Source organism: Anneissia japonica, unplaced genomic scaffold (assembly GCF_011630105.1).
Source record: "Anneissia japonica isolate Jap-2015-1 unplaced genomic scaffold, ASM1163010v1 scaffold3019_len273136_cov204, whole genome shotgun sequence".
In the NCBI taxonomy this organism is placed as follows: domain Eukaryota; kingdom Metazoa; phylum Echinodermata; class Crinoidea; order Comatulida; family Comatulidae; genus Anneissia; species Anneissia japonica.
The window spans coordinates 14,286-30,557 of record NW_022756235.1 but is presented as its reverse complement, the minus strand read 5'-3'; the positions used below and the strand labels follow the sequence as shown (position 1 = coordinate 30,557).

At 35.1% G+C, this 16,272-nt stretch overlaps 1 protein-coding gene across 4 annotated transcripts in view; it reads right to left on the bottom strand.

Moving 5' to 3' along the window:
- LOC117124136 (solute carrier family 26 member 6-like) overlaps positions 1 to 10,804 on the bottom strand; it is a 14,243-nt gene extending 3,439 nt beyond the window's left edge. The window contains exons 1-14 of one of the 4 annotated variants that reach the window (XM_033270277.1): positions 10,353 to 10,804; positions 9,735 to 9,845; positions 9,290 to 9,465; positions 8,677 to 8,841; positions 7,791 to 7,943; positions 7,381 to 7,463; positions 4,698 to 4,845; positions 4,107 to 4,220; positions 3,645 to 3,722; positions 3,201 to 3,299; positions 2,306 to 2,482; positions 1,770 to 1,961; positions 1,185 to 1,398; positions 538 to 635 (exon numbers count right to left, since the gene is read on the bottom strand). In XM_033270277.1, the coding sequence (XP_033126168.1) occupies positions 538 to 635; positions 1,185 to 1,398; positions 1,770 to 1,961; positions 2,306 to 2,482; positions 3,201 to 3,299; positions 3,645 to 3,722; positions 4,107 to 4,220; positions 4,698 to 4,845; positions 7,381 to 7,463; positions 7,791 to 7,943; positions 8,677 to 8,841; positions 9,290 to 9,465; positions 9,735 to 9,845; positions 10,353 to 10,650 (2,106 nt within the window). In that variant the 5' untranslated portion in view covers positions 10,651 to 10,804. The remainder of the gene's footprint in view (positions 1 to 537; positions 636 to 1,184; positions 1,399 to 1,769; positions 1,962 to 2,305; positions 2,483 to 3,200; positions 3,300 to 3,644; positions 3,723 to 4,106; positions 4,221 to 4,697; positions 4,846 to 7,380; positions 7,464 to 7,790; positions 7,944 to 8,676; positions 8,842 to 9,289; positions 9,466 to 9,734; positions 9,846 to 10,352) is intronic. The other 3 variants (XM_033270280.1, XM_033270278.1, XM_033270279.1) reach the window with 3 other exon arrangements.
- Positions 10,805 to 16,272: the final 5,468 nt, after the last annotated feature.

Genomic DNA, 16,272 nt, shown 5'->3' with positions numbered 1-16,272 from the left:
ATCTCGGAAATCCGTCTTTCCGAGATAAATTATCTCGGAAAGACGTCTTAATAAATACTTATTCCATGTTTCCATGATAATTATCTTGGAAACTCGGAAACGCGGAAGGTCACTTTAAGCTTCCGTAGTTTATTCCATGTTTCCAAGATAATTATCTTGGAAACTCGGAAACTCAGAAGGTCACTTTAAGCTTCCGTACCGTACAAAAATCATCACCTTTGTATTCTTATGTGTTAGGAAGTGTATGCATGCGGTTGAATAAATTCAAATGAAAAAAAAAAATTTCAAAAATTGTATAATCGAATTTAGGTCTAGAGTGCCATTTCCACCCCCGTGCTCCCTATCCGCCCCTGGGTGGCGGTCATGGTTTTCAATATTTTTTAGAGAAACCCTGGAACCCAAAAGTTGCACTCAATCGACGTAAGCAGACATACACATAACAGGTTTATGACGTAAGCAGACATACACATAACAGGTTTATGCCGAATGACCTTGGACACGGGCATGCGCAGTTTAAACTACAAATTGGCTTATTACCTGTCTGATTATGATGGCATCGTGGAGGGAGGGGAAACATCGATCCTTGCTATGTTCTTCAAAAAATGTTTGACTTTCTAAAGTGTTCAAAACTGTTTCTAAAAAAAGATATAGAGTAAAATTAGCAATATATAAAAAGAAAAGTACTTTTGAACTTGATTTTTTTGTGCTGTGAAACATCAGAAACAGTACCTGTACTATTGCTTTGATTATTACAGTACTGTTAATTAATCAATGAATCAGTCAATCAATTAATTAAATTAATATATTTTATTATCATCAATCAGTTTGAATTTAGGCCTTTTATGTAATGATATATTGTTAAATTGAGGTTTCAAATTGATATTGCTGCTGCTACTACTACCATTATAGTACTACTACTTATACTAGGCCTATTATTATTTTTCATAGATTCAGATTCATAATAATGTCCTCATGGAAATGAAACTTGTAACGGGCGCAACCGATTATATCATGGAGGACTTCCTCTAAGCTCATACCAATACACACATTTACATTTCATACGCAATTATAAATAACAATACAGTACTATAATCCATACAAATTTAATAGATTAACAACAATCATATATACATTTATATATGCCTACATGAGTTGAACATTTAAGTCTGAAGGTCAATGATTACCTTTGCAATTTGCCAAAACTACAGTAACATTAATCGCACTGTATCTGTTAATAACATCATCAAGCGTTGTCACACCAACAGAATCAAGGAATGAGAAGAAGCCACAATCAATAACCAATGTGTGGATCGGCCCTTCTTGTGTTCCCCCTTCCAGATCAACTGCTTCCGGGTCAATTCCCTTACATCTAGACTCATTCACTCCAATATTTTCAGACTGAAAAATAAAAATAGAAATTTGAAAATAGAATATTGAAAAGAATAATAAACTAGGATTCTGGCTTGGTTTGTGGTTAGCTTTAATGAATTGAATTGAAAATACTTTGTTGATGTGAACTATTATTATTATTATTATTATTATTATTTATTATTATTATTATTATTATTATTATTATTTGATTGATTTTTTAAGTATCATAAACATGGAATACAAGTACAAATTGGTAACTGAGGATCACATATAAAGGTTATTACTATTACAACGACTATTACTATAATTTTCATGATTAATATGGTTATTATCATTATGGTTATGATCATTATTAATATTAATGATGATTATTACTATTATTTATTTGTTCTACGTACAATTACATTTTTGGATTTCCTTTTAGTAACGCTAACATTTGTGTTTCTATCATCTTGTTTGTTCTGCTTCTCTGAGATATCGTAAGGGTTTATGGTCGTCATTTCCACAAGTTTATCTTTGAAATAATCCGCATTTGCAAAGTACAGTGATGCCCTCATTTGAAATATCTTGAATCCAGATAATGGTTCACACTAGTATTAAAAAAAAAACCACGATAAATTACATAGCAGTTTTATGTGTTGACCGATTGTGAAATTTACAAAACCTACATGCGAATATCGTTCGATGTTGACATTTGAAAAATTCGTTTTAATTTTAACAATTTTTAAAGACATTAAGTAGTTTGCATCTGGAATAATTTCCTATGAAAATGTTTGACAAACTATAAAGATCCCGGCCTTTGGAAATTTTTGCTAAAGATACCACAAAACTATAGGCTAGATGATATGTGCGTATCTCAGGTCTGGCTATTGAATAACACGTTCTGGTTGCTCAATTGTTAGGTTTGATTGACAAAAGGTCAATTACTACTCACCTGGTCATATGTGCTTATCTCTTTATATATTTCCGTATTTTTAATGTGTCCTAACATTACACATTTAGGTCTCTGTGTACGTATGACAACCAATAGAAAAGCAAATGCAACTCCGACAAGAAGACCAATATCCACTCCAATAAATGTAACCGATGACCATGTTACCAACCACGTGATCTAAAGACAAACGAAAATACTAGCATACCCTCTATGATTGTTGACATGTATTATAAACTATGAGCATGCATCTGACGTAGTGAAATACTACTCAAGTAGGCCTATTGGTAAATTACAATAATTGATTAGCTGATTGATTGATTGATTTGTTGATGAATACATTAAACAAACAATTACTTGATCGATTGATCAATCTCTTGATTTTTAACGAACATGGCAATGTTCTTTATTGTTACGCTGTTCTTTTCTATATAAAAATAGGAAGAGGACTATCATTGATTATAAACAAATATACAATTTAATTAATAATAGGCCTAATACCAACAGTAATAACAACAACAATAATAATTGTTCAATTCCCATCGCTCTCTCTCCTTGTGTTTCAGCTAGAGGGCTGAAATACAAGTTACAATAGCGCACCGTCTTTCGGATGAGACGTTTAAGCCGTTGGTCCCGTGTGCATTATGGCCCATGTGCACGTTAAAGAACGCAGTACACTCTTCGGAAAAGAGTAGGGGGTTGTCTCCCGGTGTACTGCCCAATCAACACCAGAAGGACCCCACTGGAAATAAGTCTTCTTCTACTTTCGTGGGCTATCCTTGGTGTTTACACCGAATAAATCCAATCCAATCCAATTACTGCTAATATTATATTAACCTATTACACCTCGCTATTATTATTAAATAACTATGAGTCCATTTTAAATAGAATTGCTTACCAGATCCCACCAATTCCTGGTTTTCCAGTGAACTTTGAGGTCTGCAAATTGACGGAACATTCCAGCTAAAGCTACTGTTATAATACAGGCCAGGACACACTGAACATATAAATAACGTGTTATGTATTTTTTTAAATATTATTTTGTGAATTTACTGGTCTGCTTTTGTGGATTTGGCGCAGCAGGAACGGGTGTCTATAAAACGAAGACCGAAGACCCAAAAACGAAGACCCCTATCTTTTTCTCTTTTATTTTGATGATAATACACCAGGCTGTCACAAAATCAAAATTAAGAAATTTTTTGGGCGACAAATAATAAATAATAGGCCTAATAATTAATATTATTTTTTCATAATATAATCATTTTTTTCAAAATATAATCATTTTTTTCAAAATATAATCAATTGGAGCATTTTATTATAAAATGATTATAAAAATGTTTACCTTTGGAAGTGGTTCAAATAATGGCCCTAGGGCAAGTAGGACCACCAACACAAACAGACATTGTATAAAAGAAGCTAGCTGAAAAAAATAATAGCCATAAGTTTTTATTTTATTTTTTTTTTTAATTCTCAATAAAAATTGTTATTGATAATTATTGGTATTAACAACTTCAACAAAAGTGGAATGATTTCACCTTTGTGTTGTGGGGAGTAATGTCGATAAATCTAAGACAGTCTTTAAGTGTGTCTTGGGGGCTAACAAGGTTCCCCTTCCCTCCACCCCTTACCAGTTTACCTCACGTTAATTTTACCAGAACTTTGTAGATTAGGCTTCTATGCGTATGTTTACGGGTTCATTTTTAAGTCCGACTTTTGTAGAAATGTTTGCACATCATTAAAACTAAGTTTTCTTAAGGCCTATGTTTCTGATGTACTTCAATAGATAATATTTATAACTTTGTACCTGGGTTTTGGCTCCAGTATTGTCCAGAATGAGTGTCCTTGCAAGTGCCGCACAAGCCGTAAAGCATGAGAAGAAAGAGCCAACTACATTCCCACAGCCATATGCAATGAATTCCTGAAAAATTGAATGTTTATTCACCAAAGATGAATGAATATAACAGTACAATAAAAAAAAAATCGTGGCTTAACCAGAAGAGCAAAGCTCGAAGTTTGCTAACCCCAGAAGTGCAATACATTTACATTTCTTAAGGGTGGAATCCGAGTCTCACGGTTGTTTAATCATTCATTCATTTAAAGTTCAGTATTTGTAGTTACATGCCTATAATAAGGAGTTTTCGGTTTGCACGTCCACTATGTCGACTACCTATGACGTAGTTTTGATGACTAACACGACGACTGCCAAATCTGAGAACGTGTTCAGCAGCGTTTTGACTTTCGCTCTCTGAGATAACACGTAGACGTATGACGTCATATCACTGCAAACTTTTGATTCATGATGGAGGACTGCTTTTGAGACGTAGTGCGTCTAAAAAAAAATAAGTATAGACCCATAGTGATCAACACATTAATGTTTTCATAATAGGATCATTACCTGGTTGGAATCAACTCGGTAGTTATTCTTGCTAGCAACAATTATTGCCTGCGATATGTTTAACACAAACGCCACAATGGCTATCACAAATGCATCTGCTATCAGACGAGAAAAGTATTTAATTGGGGGTAAACTCGGGCCTGGAATTCTGAAAGAATTAAACAATAAATAAAATGTAAATAAGCAGTGGCTAAAGTATCTTACGATTCTGATGTCCTGATTTCAAATCTACAGGCAATCTTCGTATGTACTCAACCTAACCATTAATCATACGTTGTGTTGAAATACCGTAAATTTTGGGAATTACACCAGTGGCGGATCCAGGGGGTGGGGGTTCTAGGGGTCGGACGAACCCCCCTCTGTAAAGAAACGTAACAAAATACTATTGGTTCCTGGCTTACAAAAGGCATTACCAACCGTTTCGCGTCGTGCGGGACATTAAATATATTTCATGTAATTAATGTTATTTAATTTGTTTATCTATCAGAAAATTAGGTCAATTTATGTTTTATAAAGTATGCGTATTATATATAATTTTAATGTTTATGTTACTAACGTTTATTATACACCAAATGCAATTTCTTATTGTTTTAACCAACTAGGATAATTATGTACGTATTCTTTGCTTAAAGTTACAGAATTTGTTACCATACCGGTATATTGTAACAAACTGTAGAATTCGAAATTACCAAAAACATTATAACGACTTGCTTAATTACCGGTACTCAGTCTTTTGACCCGTGAGCCCAACTCAAAATAAATGTTGGTCCTTTAAACAAATGAATTAAGAATCAGGGGTGTAGGAGTATAACAGGAGGGGTAGAAAGAGTGTCGAGTGTTAGAAAAGGTTCACTTTTTCCATTTATTTTTTGTTTGCTGGAGTGATGAATGTTTGTGTCCATAGTTCGGGTGCTCAAATTAAACATACATTGAAACTCGAATTGCACGTGGCTTTATTAAAAATATTTTTGTTTATGTACCTGATATAGTCAATAAACACTCCCTAAAAGCAGCTTAAAAATACTCAGATTGTCAGAACGCCCATGGGGTATCGGCCCCCAGAACCCCCACCGGGGCCCCAACCCTGGACCCCGACGGTAGCTCTGCTGGCTGCCGGCCCGCGTTTCAAATCGCGCATTTCAATTATTTCAGGTTGGTAACTATGTAACCTACCTAGGCATAGGTTGGCAGATTGGACAAAATAGGCTTAGCCCAACTAGCATTCAAATAAATACAATTAAAAACACTGTTTTGGCTCGACGTCGTAATGACTTATGTACGAAAAGTGTGTTCTTCAGGCCTATTAGTTCATCGATCTATGAAAGAAAGACTACTCAATATCCAACTCAATAATGTTCGAATATAAAATACATGCCAAGTTGGAGGTAGCTAGAGGCTTGAGCTTTAACAGGAAATAAACCCAATTGACGTGAGTCGAGGGCCCGTCAAGGGCCCCGAAAAAGTTTGGGCTTAGATGCTCTCTGGTGCACTCTGAATATATCTAGTGCTGAAATTAAACCTTAAAAATGTGAAGTTATAACAGGAATGATTGAATTTTCGATGACATGGGCCTGATAAAGACTAGTATAGAATTGCGAAGGTTTTTGTAGTATTTCGATAAAAAGTTTGGGTTTAATCATAAAGCTTGAGATTAGTGGAAAATTGTAAAATTTTAGAGGAGTGGCTTGAGAACTTGAGGTTTGTTCGAAAAACGTGAGGTTCACACCGAATGCGTAAGACTTGGTATGATATAGGCTTAATAGTATATTGAACATATTTTTGATTTACTTTCTAGGCCTAAGAATGAGATAAAATCACCTTTTTTTTAAGAGGGTAAAACTTTGACTTTTGAAGAAATTAAAGGTCATTAAAAGACACCTTTAAAAGTCGGGAAAGCTCATTAACGGCCATCTAGGAATCAAAATTTTCCCGGGGGAGGACCCCCCTTTCGTTTTTGAGTTTATTGAAAAATGAACCCCCCTTTTTCAAATCCTGGATCCGCCCCTGTTACATCATTAAACAATAAATAGTGGCCACTTAACTGTAACTGTAAATACTATAAACCTTCGCAATTCTAGCGCCTTGAGCACTACTGTAGTGGATTTGTGCGCTTTATAAATCTTATTATTATTATTATTATTATTATTATTATTATTATTATTATTATTATTATTATTATTATTATTATTATTATTATTATTATTATTAACGCCAGTCTGCACCATGGAGTGTCATATTAACCGGCATTAAATCACCTAAACTACTGCATAAACCAAGGGTGTTTTTAATTTATTTTGTTTCTTTAAAATTCATGTACAGTATGTACTGTACTATCTCGAAAAGAAACCAATGGGCTTCTTTTCCAGGCTACTTTTGCAAACTAAAGTGAGGGAGGGCGGGGCTTCAATTTGAGATGTGCTTCTTCTCGAAATTAAGCCCATTGTTGGGTTTTAATTCGAGGTTTTATGATATGCTAGAATGGACCGTTATCCTTGGATATTTGTTGCTAAGGGATGCCTCACAAAATAGACAGCGTAAACTACGTAATCGTTTGTTTGTGTACACGCGCGTAATCCTTTTCCTTTCCTGATTGGTCAGTTGTTAAGTTGCATAGAAACTCTAAAAAAGGTCTATTAACATGCTCTTTTTTCTATTTTTACAATAGAATAAAAACATTTCTCACCCAGTCGGTACGTTGCCAAGGATATCTAATCTGTATTTCTCATTCCATTTAAGGAAATGTGATCCTACAATTGAACCAGTAACCTAAAGAAAGAGAGGAAAAACACCTATTGCACTATCAATATAGTGTGATACAAGCTACACAACACAAGAAAACTCAACTGTTCGGAAAGTATTATTTTTTCCATTGACAAAACCGATATAAAAAATTACAAATAAGCGTAAAATCATATTAAAATAATATTCTCTTTACTAATATCCACAGCTATGGGTAGACTTTGAGCATGTTTATAATTCTGAATCATTATGAGTATTATAATAACAATAATTGCCGGTTCAGCTAAAAAAATATTGGTGATATGAATGTGATTCTAAAAGTGCCATTATGTTAAAATAAAAGTAACCAATTACCACTATAAGCTCAATAGGCATAGGCATCTTAAACTTCTTTTTGTATATTTGCATAATTTCCTTGGCCGTAACAAGAGCGATTAAAGAAACAATAGATACTGTAATAGCTGCTAGGTTGGACTTGTGCAGGCTAGAAAGAATGTCCATATATACCTGTAGAAACACAACATGCTTGTTAGCTTGGAGATAATATCTGCATTTCTAATACAGTATTCCATTATTATGAATTCTTTCCACTCTCATTTTTAAACATTTACTTTGTTGATACTCATTTTAATGCGTTATGTATTTTTCACATTTATTATTTAAATGTCTCACTGTCATCCGCTCATCTTCCAATCCTTCGCTGACTCAGTTGCTGACTCATTAACACGTATGGTAAATCTCTCATTTGATTGTGCATTCATTTTTCTTACTGCTTGAGTTGTTCATTTCCTAATTTATATCCCCTCTTTTCTTCCCCACTCAGTGCATTGACTTCCATTAGGTATACTATATACGCCGCTTATAAAAAATTTTGAAGTCCGTTGATTCCTAAATATTTACTCATGGCTGTGTGATTCAGCCCATCGATTATCGATCGATTCATAAAGCAACGATTATCAATCGATTGATATATTATCGATCGATGGATAAATTAATAATCCATACCAAAAGAATGGCAATGTATAGTTGAAATTCAGCTGGGTTTTTTTTTTAAATTTTTTTAAAATTATATTTCAAAAAATAATTGTACATTGCAGCCCATTTGCTGAATCGAAATATAGCAAACGTGGCTCAACTAAAAATTTGGGGTGTTATTGAAGCCAACATTGTTAAATTTTCTTTTACTTTATGTAGTAACGTATCTCTGATGAATTTGAATTGTGTTAAATAATATACTTACATATGCAATTGACAAAGGGCCTGGTGATGCAGTAATTTCTAAACCAAACATATATTTAAATTGACTTGTCAAAACATGACAAGCGGCCCCTGTTGTGAATCCTCGCAGAATAGGGGTCGAGAGATACTTTGTCACAAATCCTAATCTTAATATTCCCATGATAACCTGCAAAAAATGAATGATACATTTTTGGGTTCCTATGTATTTATAAATGTTATATAAACCCATTTGCCACGTGCTCGTGTGTGAGATTCACATTGCCAACACACAGTAACTAGTAGGACCTGCATATACAAAGCAGTCTTGGAACACGACTACGTATTTAAGCTATAGTTTCTTATGTGTATTTGTGGGTGGGACGTGCGGAGACTTTACGTGCACATTAGTCATATTTTGCACACGGGACCAACGACTTAAATGTCTAACCCCAAAGACGACTACTTGTAGCTGAAACCCAAGTAGAGCAGCGGATGAAATTGAAGTGGTGGGGACGAAAGGTTCCACGGTTCAGCTGTACCAAGAGTGGAATATTACAATTAAATCATATTTCCTAACAAAATACTGGTAGGCCTGTCTCGTAATTGAAATACAGCTGCCGTTAGTGTTTCTGTACCTGCATTATTCCAACGAGCAAGCAAAGGGCCGTGTGAGCCTTCAACCATTCTATTTGCTGTAGCTCATCTGCCGATGAAGCCCCACCAGTGTCCATTGACAGCGCAAGAAAATCAACATCTGCCAATAACTTCTCCACCGCATTTGCTGCCATTATACTTATGACTGCGAATGTACCTGAGAACATTCAAATGTACAATTTAGCAGTACTAAATAATGATGCTTTTATTCAGGGATTCTGACCGAGGTTCAAGGCGGCCCCTTGCATCAGACCCCTCTGCCGGTCTTGTTGGGCTCCCCTGAAAAAAATTCTGGAGCCAAAATTACGAGAGCGGCGCTTATATAATATTCTAATAAAGTTCATTCTGAGATGACATGCAATAATAAATATTGAAAAATGAAATATAAAGGAAAAACAAAAACAAAATCAACAGATCAATACTTACCCATAGACAGGTGGTGCGATGTGCCCATCAAAATATAAACAAGAACAGGAAACAACGATACATAAAGGCCATAAACTGGAGCCAGATTTGCATTCAAGGAAAATGCCATACCTAGAATCAGGAGAAGAAGGAGTAAGGAGTCTCGGGTAGCGATTCGGTTTACTATAGAAGTTCCAGGGCTTTTATCTATTTTTAATCACTTCAGTATTTAAATATCACTGGTACAGCATTTTCCGTTTCTATTTTAGGCCTACATCATGTATGTTAATGATAACAATAACGACGATAACAATAACGATCATTAAGTATATAATAATAGTCCTAACAGCAATAATTATCAATGATACACATATAGGCCTACTACACTGTAATTAACTAATAATAATAATATTATTAATGATATACTGATAATGATGATATGATGAAGATGAAGATGGTAATAATGATGATGAAGATGATGATGATACTGATGTAGAGGCTGATGATGACGACGACAATGATTATTATTATGGCCATATTACGGCCAAAAAGCAAGCAAAATGCGTTCCAAGAGACTTATCAGTGTTTAAATATAATGCTTACTAAAAACAAAACGGACTATGGTCCCTACACACTTACCCTGTGGTACACAAACAATTCCAACTGTTAGTCCGGCCATTAAATCGCCTGCGGCATAATCTCTCAGTTTGTATGCTGGGAGCCACTTCAGAATAGGGAGCAACTGATACATGAAGTTGACTAAAGACAGCTTACTGATGCCTATCCTTACTTTTTGCTTCTCATAGTTGGTAGAGTGAACATAATTACTTCGATATTGTTCTTCAAAAGATTGCACCGTGAACGCAGTTCGTTGGATCATTAATAATGATTCAGTGTTCCCGTCCGTTAACTCAGACCGTGCTTCGTTTCCAGCCATAATTTTGTTTTAACTCTTGGTGATCCACAAGCACTGTTCAAAAAAGTCTAGTAAATAGCCGGTCATCATATTATTGAAGCATCATTTTAAACCCGCAATTATATTAAAACGGACTTTACGTTCACACTAGCCACCACGCCTTACCATTATTTAAAATAAGTCCACTCGCCAGTGTAGATGAAATTATGTTGAGGGCGTTCAATTAGGATTATATTACGCAAATTCTATTAATATGTTCAAATACGCATTACAAAATGATAAAACAGACAAGAATACAAGTTTACAATAATTTAATAAATGTAAGTAACAGAATATTAATAAGTGATAGCATAGTGTAATAAACGAATAAATGAAGTGTAATGTAATTCAGTGTAAGTAAAGTTTGTGTAGATGTAAACAAATAATTAATCTAGCATTGCGTTAACTTAAATTGGCATTAATTTGTTTTTCATATAGATTGTTATAAAAATCACTTAATAACTTTAGGTTTTTCGTAGTTTAAACTTAATTTATAGACATCACAAAATTATAGGCCTGGTTTAACATATGCAGCAGTTCATGTCCACCATTTGCTATCAAAGCCATGTCATCCGCCCAAAATAGTCATCCAATCTGGGCACCGCCTATTCTTACCTCTAGTGTTCATTTTCCTTAAGAGATGTCTGGAAACCCTACTAAATATTTCGGCGACCCTATTTTAGGTCGCTACCAGTAGTTTGAGGACCAGGGATTAAAGAATAAAGGCGATTCGTGAAACGATATGTCAAAAAACTTAACCAATTCAGATTCAGATTTCTATATTTTATCTAAAAGGAAATTCTTAATTACATGAATTAAAAGGTACACTAAATAGTTTTTGTTAATATATTGTAGGACTGTTCAAGAGGTTTAATGAGTGACTGCTATTAAATCTCCTTATGGAGTATAAAACAAAAAGACAGTAACTCTGAAAAGAGACAGAGACATTTTGAGATTCAACGTTTCGGTCTATTTGATCATTTTCAAGAACACTGATGACAAAATCTCACCCATCCAATGTTTACAATATTTACAGAAGTATAACAGAAAGCAAATAAAAACCGACCAATCAGATTGAAATCAACCAATTAAATTGTACTTTCGGCGCTCGAGTTTTGACTTTTCCCCAACGACCTTTCTGAAAATTCCCCGACAGGGGGGTCCAAGCAGGGGGCCCAAGCAGGGGGCCCGAGGTCCCTGAAGGGGTGTCCTTTTCCCCCGGACCCCCGGTAACGCCGCCCATGCTTACAGGCTGATTAAATTGTGTTTTTAAAAATATTCATTACAGAAAGTAGGCCTTAGTTGCATGTCAGCATTTCATAGTCCATGAGTTTTGTTGAGACGCGTCCACGTATATAGAATAATAGTGTGTCCGACCACAGCCTACGAGAATAAGATGAAAGAAAATGGATTTTGGGTGAACTGAGCGGATACATTTGGTTAAAAAACGGCTCTTTTAATAATTTTAGTTATAGTTAAGATTAGATGGGCATAGCCTTCAGTAATTCAACAAAGGTTCCAGTGAGCACAACGTCTAAACGTAGGCATATTACTGGACCACATGTAGTCCTATTGGTACAGTACTTCGCGCGAATAAGCGCCAGGGCGCTTAAAATATTTTTTCACTTTCTGAGGGGGGCTTATTCAAACGGGGCGCTTTTTCAAACGGGCGCTTATGAAAACAAAGTAGAAATTGAAGGGGCGCTTATGGAAATAGATGAAAATCGAGGGGTTCTTATAGGAAATTCAAGAGGCACTTTTTGAATGAAAAAAGATTATGTAAGGACGAATGGTGGTTAGGCGGAAAAGATAATCGTCCAGAGAACATGGCTCATGACAAGAATGCTGTGAATATTTATATAACAGCAAAATAGCAGATGCAATTAGTGGTGGTGGGTAGTGGTTAGCTTGTTGGCTATGGGCTGACAAATATGTAAGAGGAAAGTTGGAAATATACTGTCTCTGTAGGGAACGGAGCACTCATTTGTCCGAGAGAAATATCCTCATTTTGATATTGACCTAAGAAGATTATGTGATTCCACTCATCATCATGCCAAAACCACAGTCCCAGAATTGATTGGATTATTGACTTGCTAAAAAGAAAATCTTATGATATCACTTATTCAAACGGGGCGCTTAAGGAAATTTTCATGTTAGGAGGGGTGGTTATTCGACAGGAGAGGGGCGCTTATTCAAACGAGGCGCTTATTCGCGCGAGTACGGTATACTTTGCGAAATCCTAGCTTCGCAGCATCGAGCGAAGTTTCTTCTTCAGGACTGGCGGAACGTTTTCAAAGTGGGGGCCCCACTAGTAAGATGAATGGGAATATCAGGGGGATCTGCTTTCAATGTTTTTTCCCCTCTTGAAAACGGTCAGGTAAATTTTACTCATTCTTATTACAATAAATAGGCCTATTATGTGCGGACCGATATACATACGTTGCATCGTATTTTTATTTCCATGAATCGATGATTCCCAAAAATAAAAGGTGGGCCGGGGTCCTCCCCCTTCTAATTTTCTTATAGTAAAAAAAAAATGCAGCTCACAAGGCCTGGAAATTTAGGTTTAGAATGTGTGTTTCTTTTTTTTTTTATCCCAAGGAAGGGAGGAGTCCGGATCCCTGGCCCAGATCCGCCAATGTGAATTGCGAGAAAATGCAACTCTGCCGGGACTGAATAAACACTCTCTTTCCGCTCCCTCTCCTCCTTCTTCCCTCGTTCTATCAAAATTAAACACTTGGTCTACGCGAGGTGCACAGAGCAGCTGATCATTGAGAGCTGACACAGACATGAAAGCACCGCATGCACAAATGTGTTCTTTAAGGATTATTATGAATAATTCATGAGATTTTACCAAACTATACTACATCAGAAAAATTGCAGCCCCAATATATTGACAGATTGAGGGGGTCCAGAGAGCCATAGATAGAAAGAGTTGCGACATTGAGCATGGAGCTATATAGGTCCTGCATTGAGAATTTAGAAGCCATTTTGTGTCCAATGCAATGCGCGTTCTGTGTCCAACGCGATGTAACTTCCTGTGTATATAATTGTACTGTATAATCATAGAGAAAATATTTTCTCTATGGTATAATACTATTAGCGGCCTCCTGTAGTTTAATTTGTTCTAATGTTCTATTTTCTCTATGATTTAATCTAGACTTTTTAGCAGTAAAATTTCGTGTAACTATATTTATAGACTTTTTTTAATGATTTCACTACTTCATATCCAATTTCAAATTACATATATTGTAATGATTTACTATTTTTAAGCACTTCTTTAATCTTTGTCGATAGATGGAGAGCCCCTCGATTGCAAGCACTTTTCAATTAGGCGATCCTGCCATATAGACCCTTAAGTGGCTGCTGTTATTTTGGTGAAATGAATGATATATGACGACCAGCAAAAAATAATTAAAAATGTATATAAATGTAATTGTTACTTTTTTATATTATTAGATTATAGATTAGAGTACATCTATTTCATGTTATTAATCCTTTGTCTCCTTTATTCATTGGTCTTGTTACGTATCGTTTTTCCTGTCTACTTTATCAAAATGAATGTTTCATGCAGTCCAATATTGAACGGCCAGTACCATTACTTTTATCCTTGAGACGGCTTCAACGATTTCAACAATCCATAAATAGGGTATCTAGTTTGTTGCTCTTAAAATTTGAATATGAGCGAGCCCTATACAAATATTATATTATAAATTTGATTATTATAATTTATAAATATTAAAATAGTATAGGTCAGTTGGCCACAATACATAAACTGATATTGTGTAGGCCTAAAGTAAAGAGCAAAACATAACTCTTTTGACAAGAAAGGCGGCTCTTTTCAGTCATACAATAAACAATTATAATTTCGATGTACATTTAAATATGGGGTGCGCGTGAACACGCTTAAATATTGGAATTCTAAAGAAATATTCTAAAACATGCTTTTGATATTAAATAGTTATTAATTAAGTAATAACATTATAAAAACAATTAAACATGTAGAAATATTGTATGAGGTACCTAACTCTTATACTTTGCATGTTTTCATCGGGAAGATTTGGACACAAAAATGGACGGTGTATACCACGTGACTTTCCGAGGAGCGAAATCATGTCGTGACTCTTTATATGGCTCTGAACGTGAATAAGTTGAGTTCCTATATAGACAGAGACAGAGTGGCGACATGAGCTGCTTACCGACTAAGGAATGTACGTCTGTTACTAATTGTAAGCTTCTTAAATGTTAGATATTTTATCTACAACAACAGAATAGTAATAGTAGTACCAAAGTAGTACCAGTTGTAGATGGGTACAGTACTTTCAAAAGCTGGAGAAAAAGAGGCTAGCCTAGCCTAAATAAAGCTGAGTTGGTCCTACCTAGGCCCCTCCAGACCAGGCCTAGAGGCCCCCTAGCTTGGGTCCTAGGCCTGACACCAACCGTCACGCTTCACATCACATGACATTGATTAAAATTTTGGAAAAAAATTAAAATAATTGAAGCATGAAATTAAAAATAGGACATTAAGTAAGAAAAATAATATTAAATAATAATGAATTAATTATATCATTCCAGCATTAATGAACTTGGCCTACCTTGTGTGATTGGTAGGCCTATTAAGAATAGACCTAATAATAATAATTATTATTAGTAAAAAATGCAAAAAAGTGTAAAGCGCTCTGATCTTCATAAAAATATGCACTATAAGACCTGAATGATGTAATGTACAGTAAGTATCTAATAATAATAATAATAATAATAATAATAATAGGGGCCTAATAATAATGATAATAATAATAATAATAATAATAATAATAATAATAATAATAAATTAATATATCATTCCAGCATTAATTAGGCCAAGTTGGCCAAACCCTTGTAATGTATCGAATAGAACCTACAAGACTACTATACTAGGCAGTGTCGTATATAAAGTCTTGAAGTGGGGTTGCAGATTGGGGGTGGGGGCTCGATATCAGTTGAGGAGCGCTAACTCGCAAACTAATGTGATTTTTAGGTGATTGTTAACTCTTTGACCGTGATTTCTTGGGGTGACTGTGGGGGGAGGGGCACGAGAAATTTTTGGAGGAGGGCCTACCCCCCCCCCCCCCGCACATCCACCTAGATACGCCACTGTAACTAGGCATAAAATAAAAATGTTCACAGTATGTAACTAAAGTTCAAATAACACTTTTTATTGCTCGTGCAGCTCAATCAAATATCAATTTAATTTGAATGAAAATGTACAATATGAAACTGTCCATTAGTTATTAGTATGGTAACATCATAAAATCAGACAGCAACGCATCTCTGAATTTTTGTAGACGTTTATCTTTGGTTGATACATTTTTACCTGAATTCTGTAATGTGAGATTTTCGAGTCAAGTCTGTCGAGACTGCCCAAGTGTAGTTAAATGAAAATGTTTCGTACGGAAAACAAAATTAGACCTGGACCGCTCAGGTCGCAACTCTGTATATAGGAACTCTACTACGATTTGTAAATTTAATCATTTCCCCAATACTGTAAATTTTGTATTTATACATATACAATAAAAACACATGACGAAAACCCAGCAACGTACTAAAAGTATATATATATTGTTT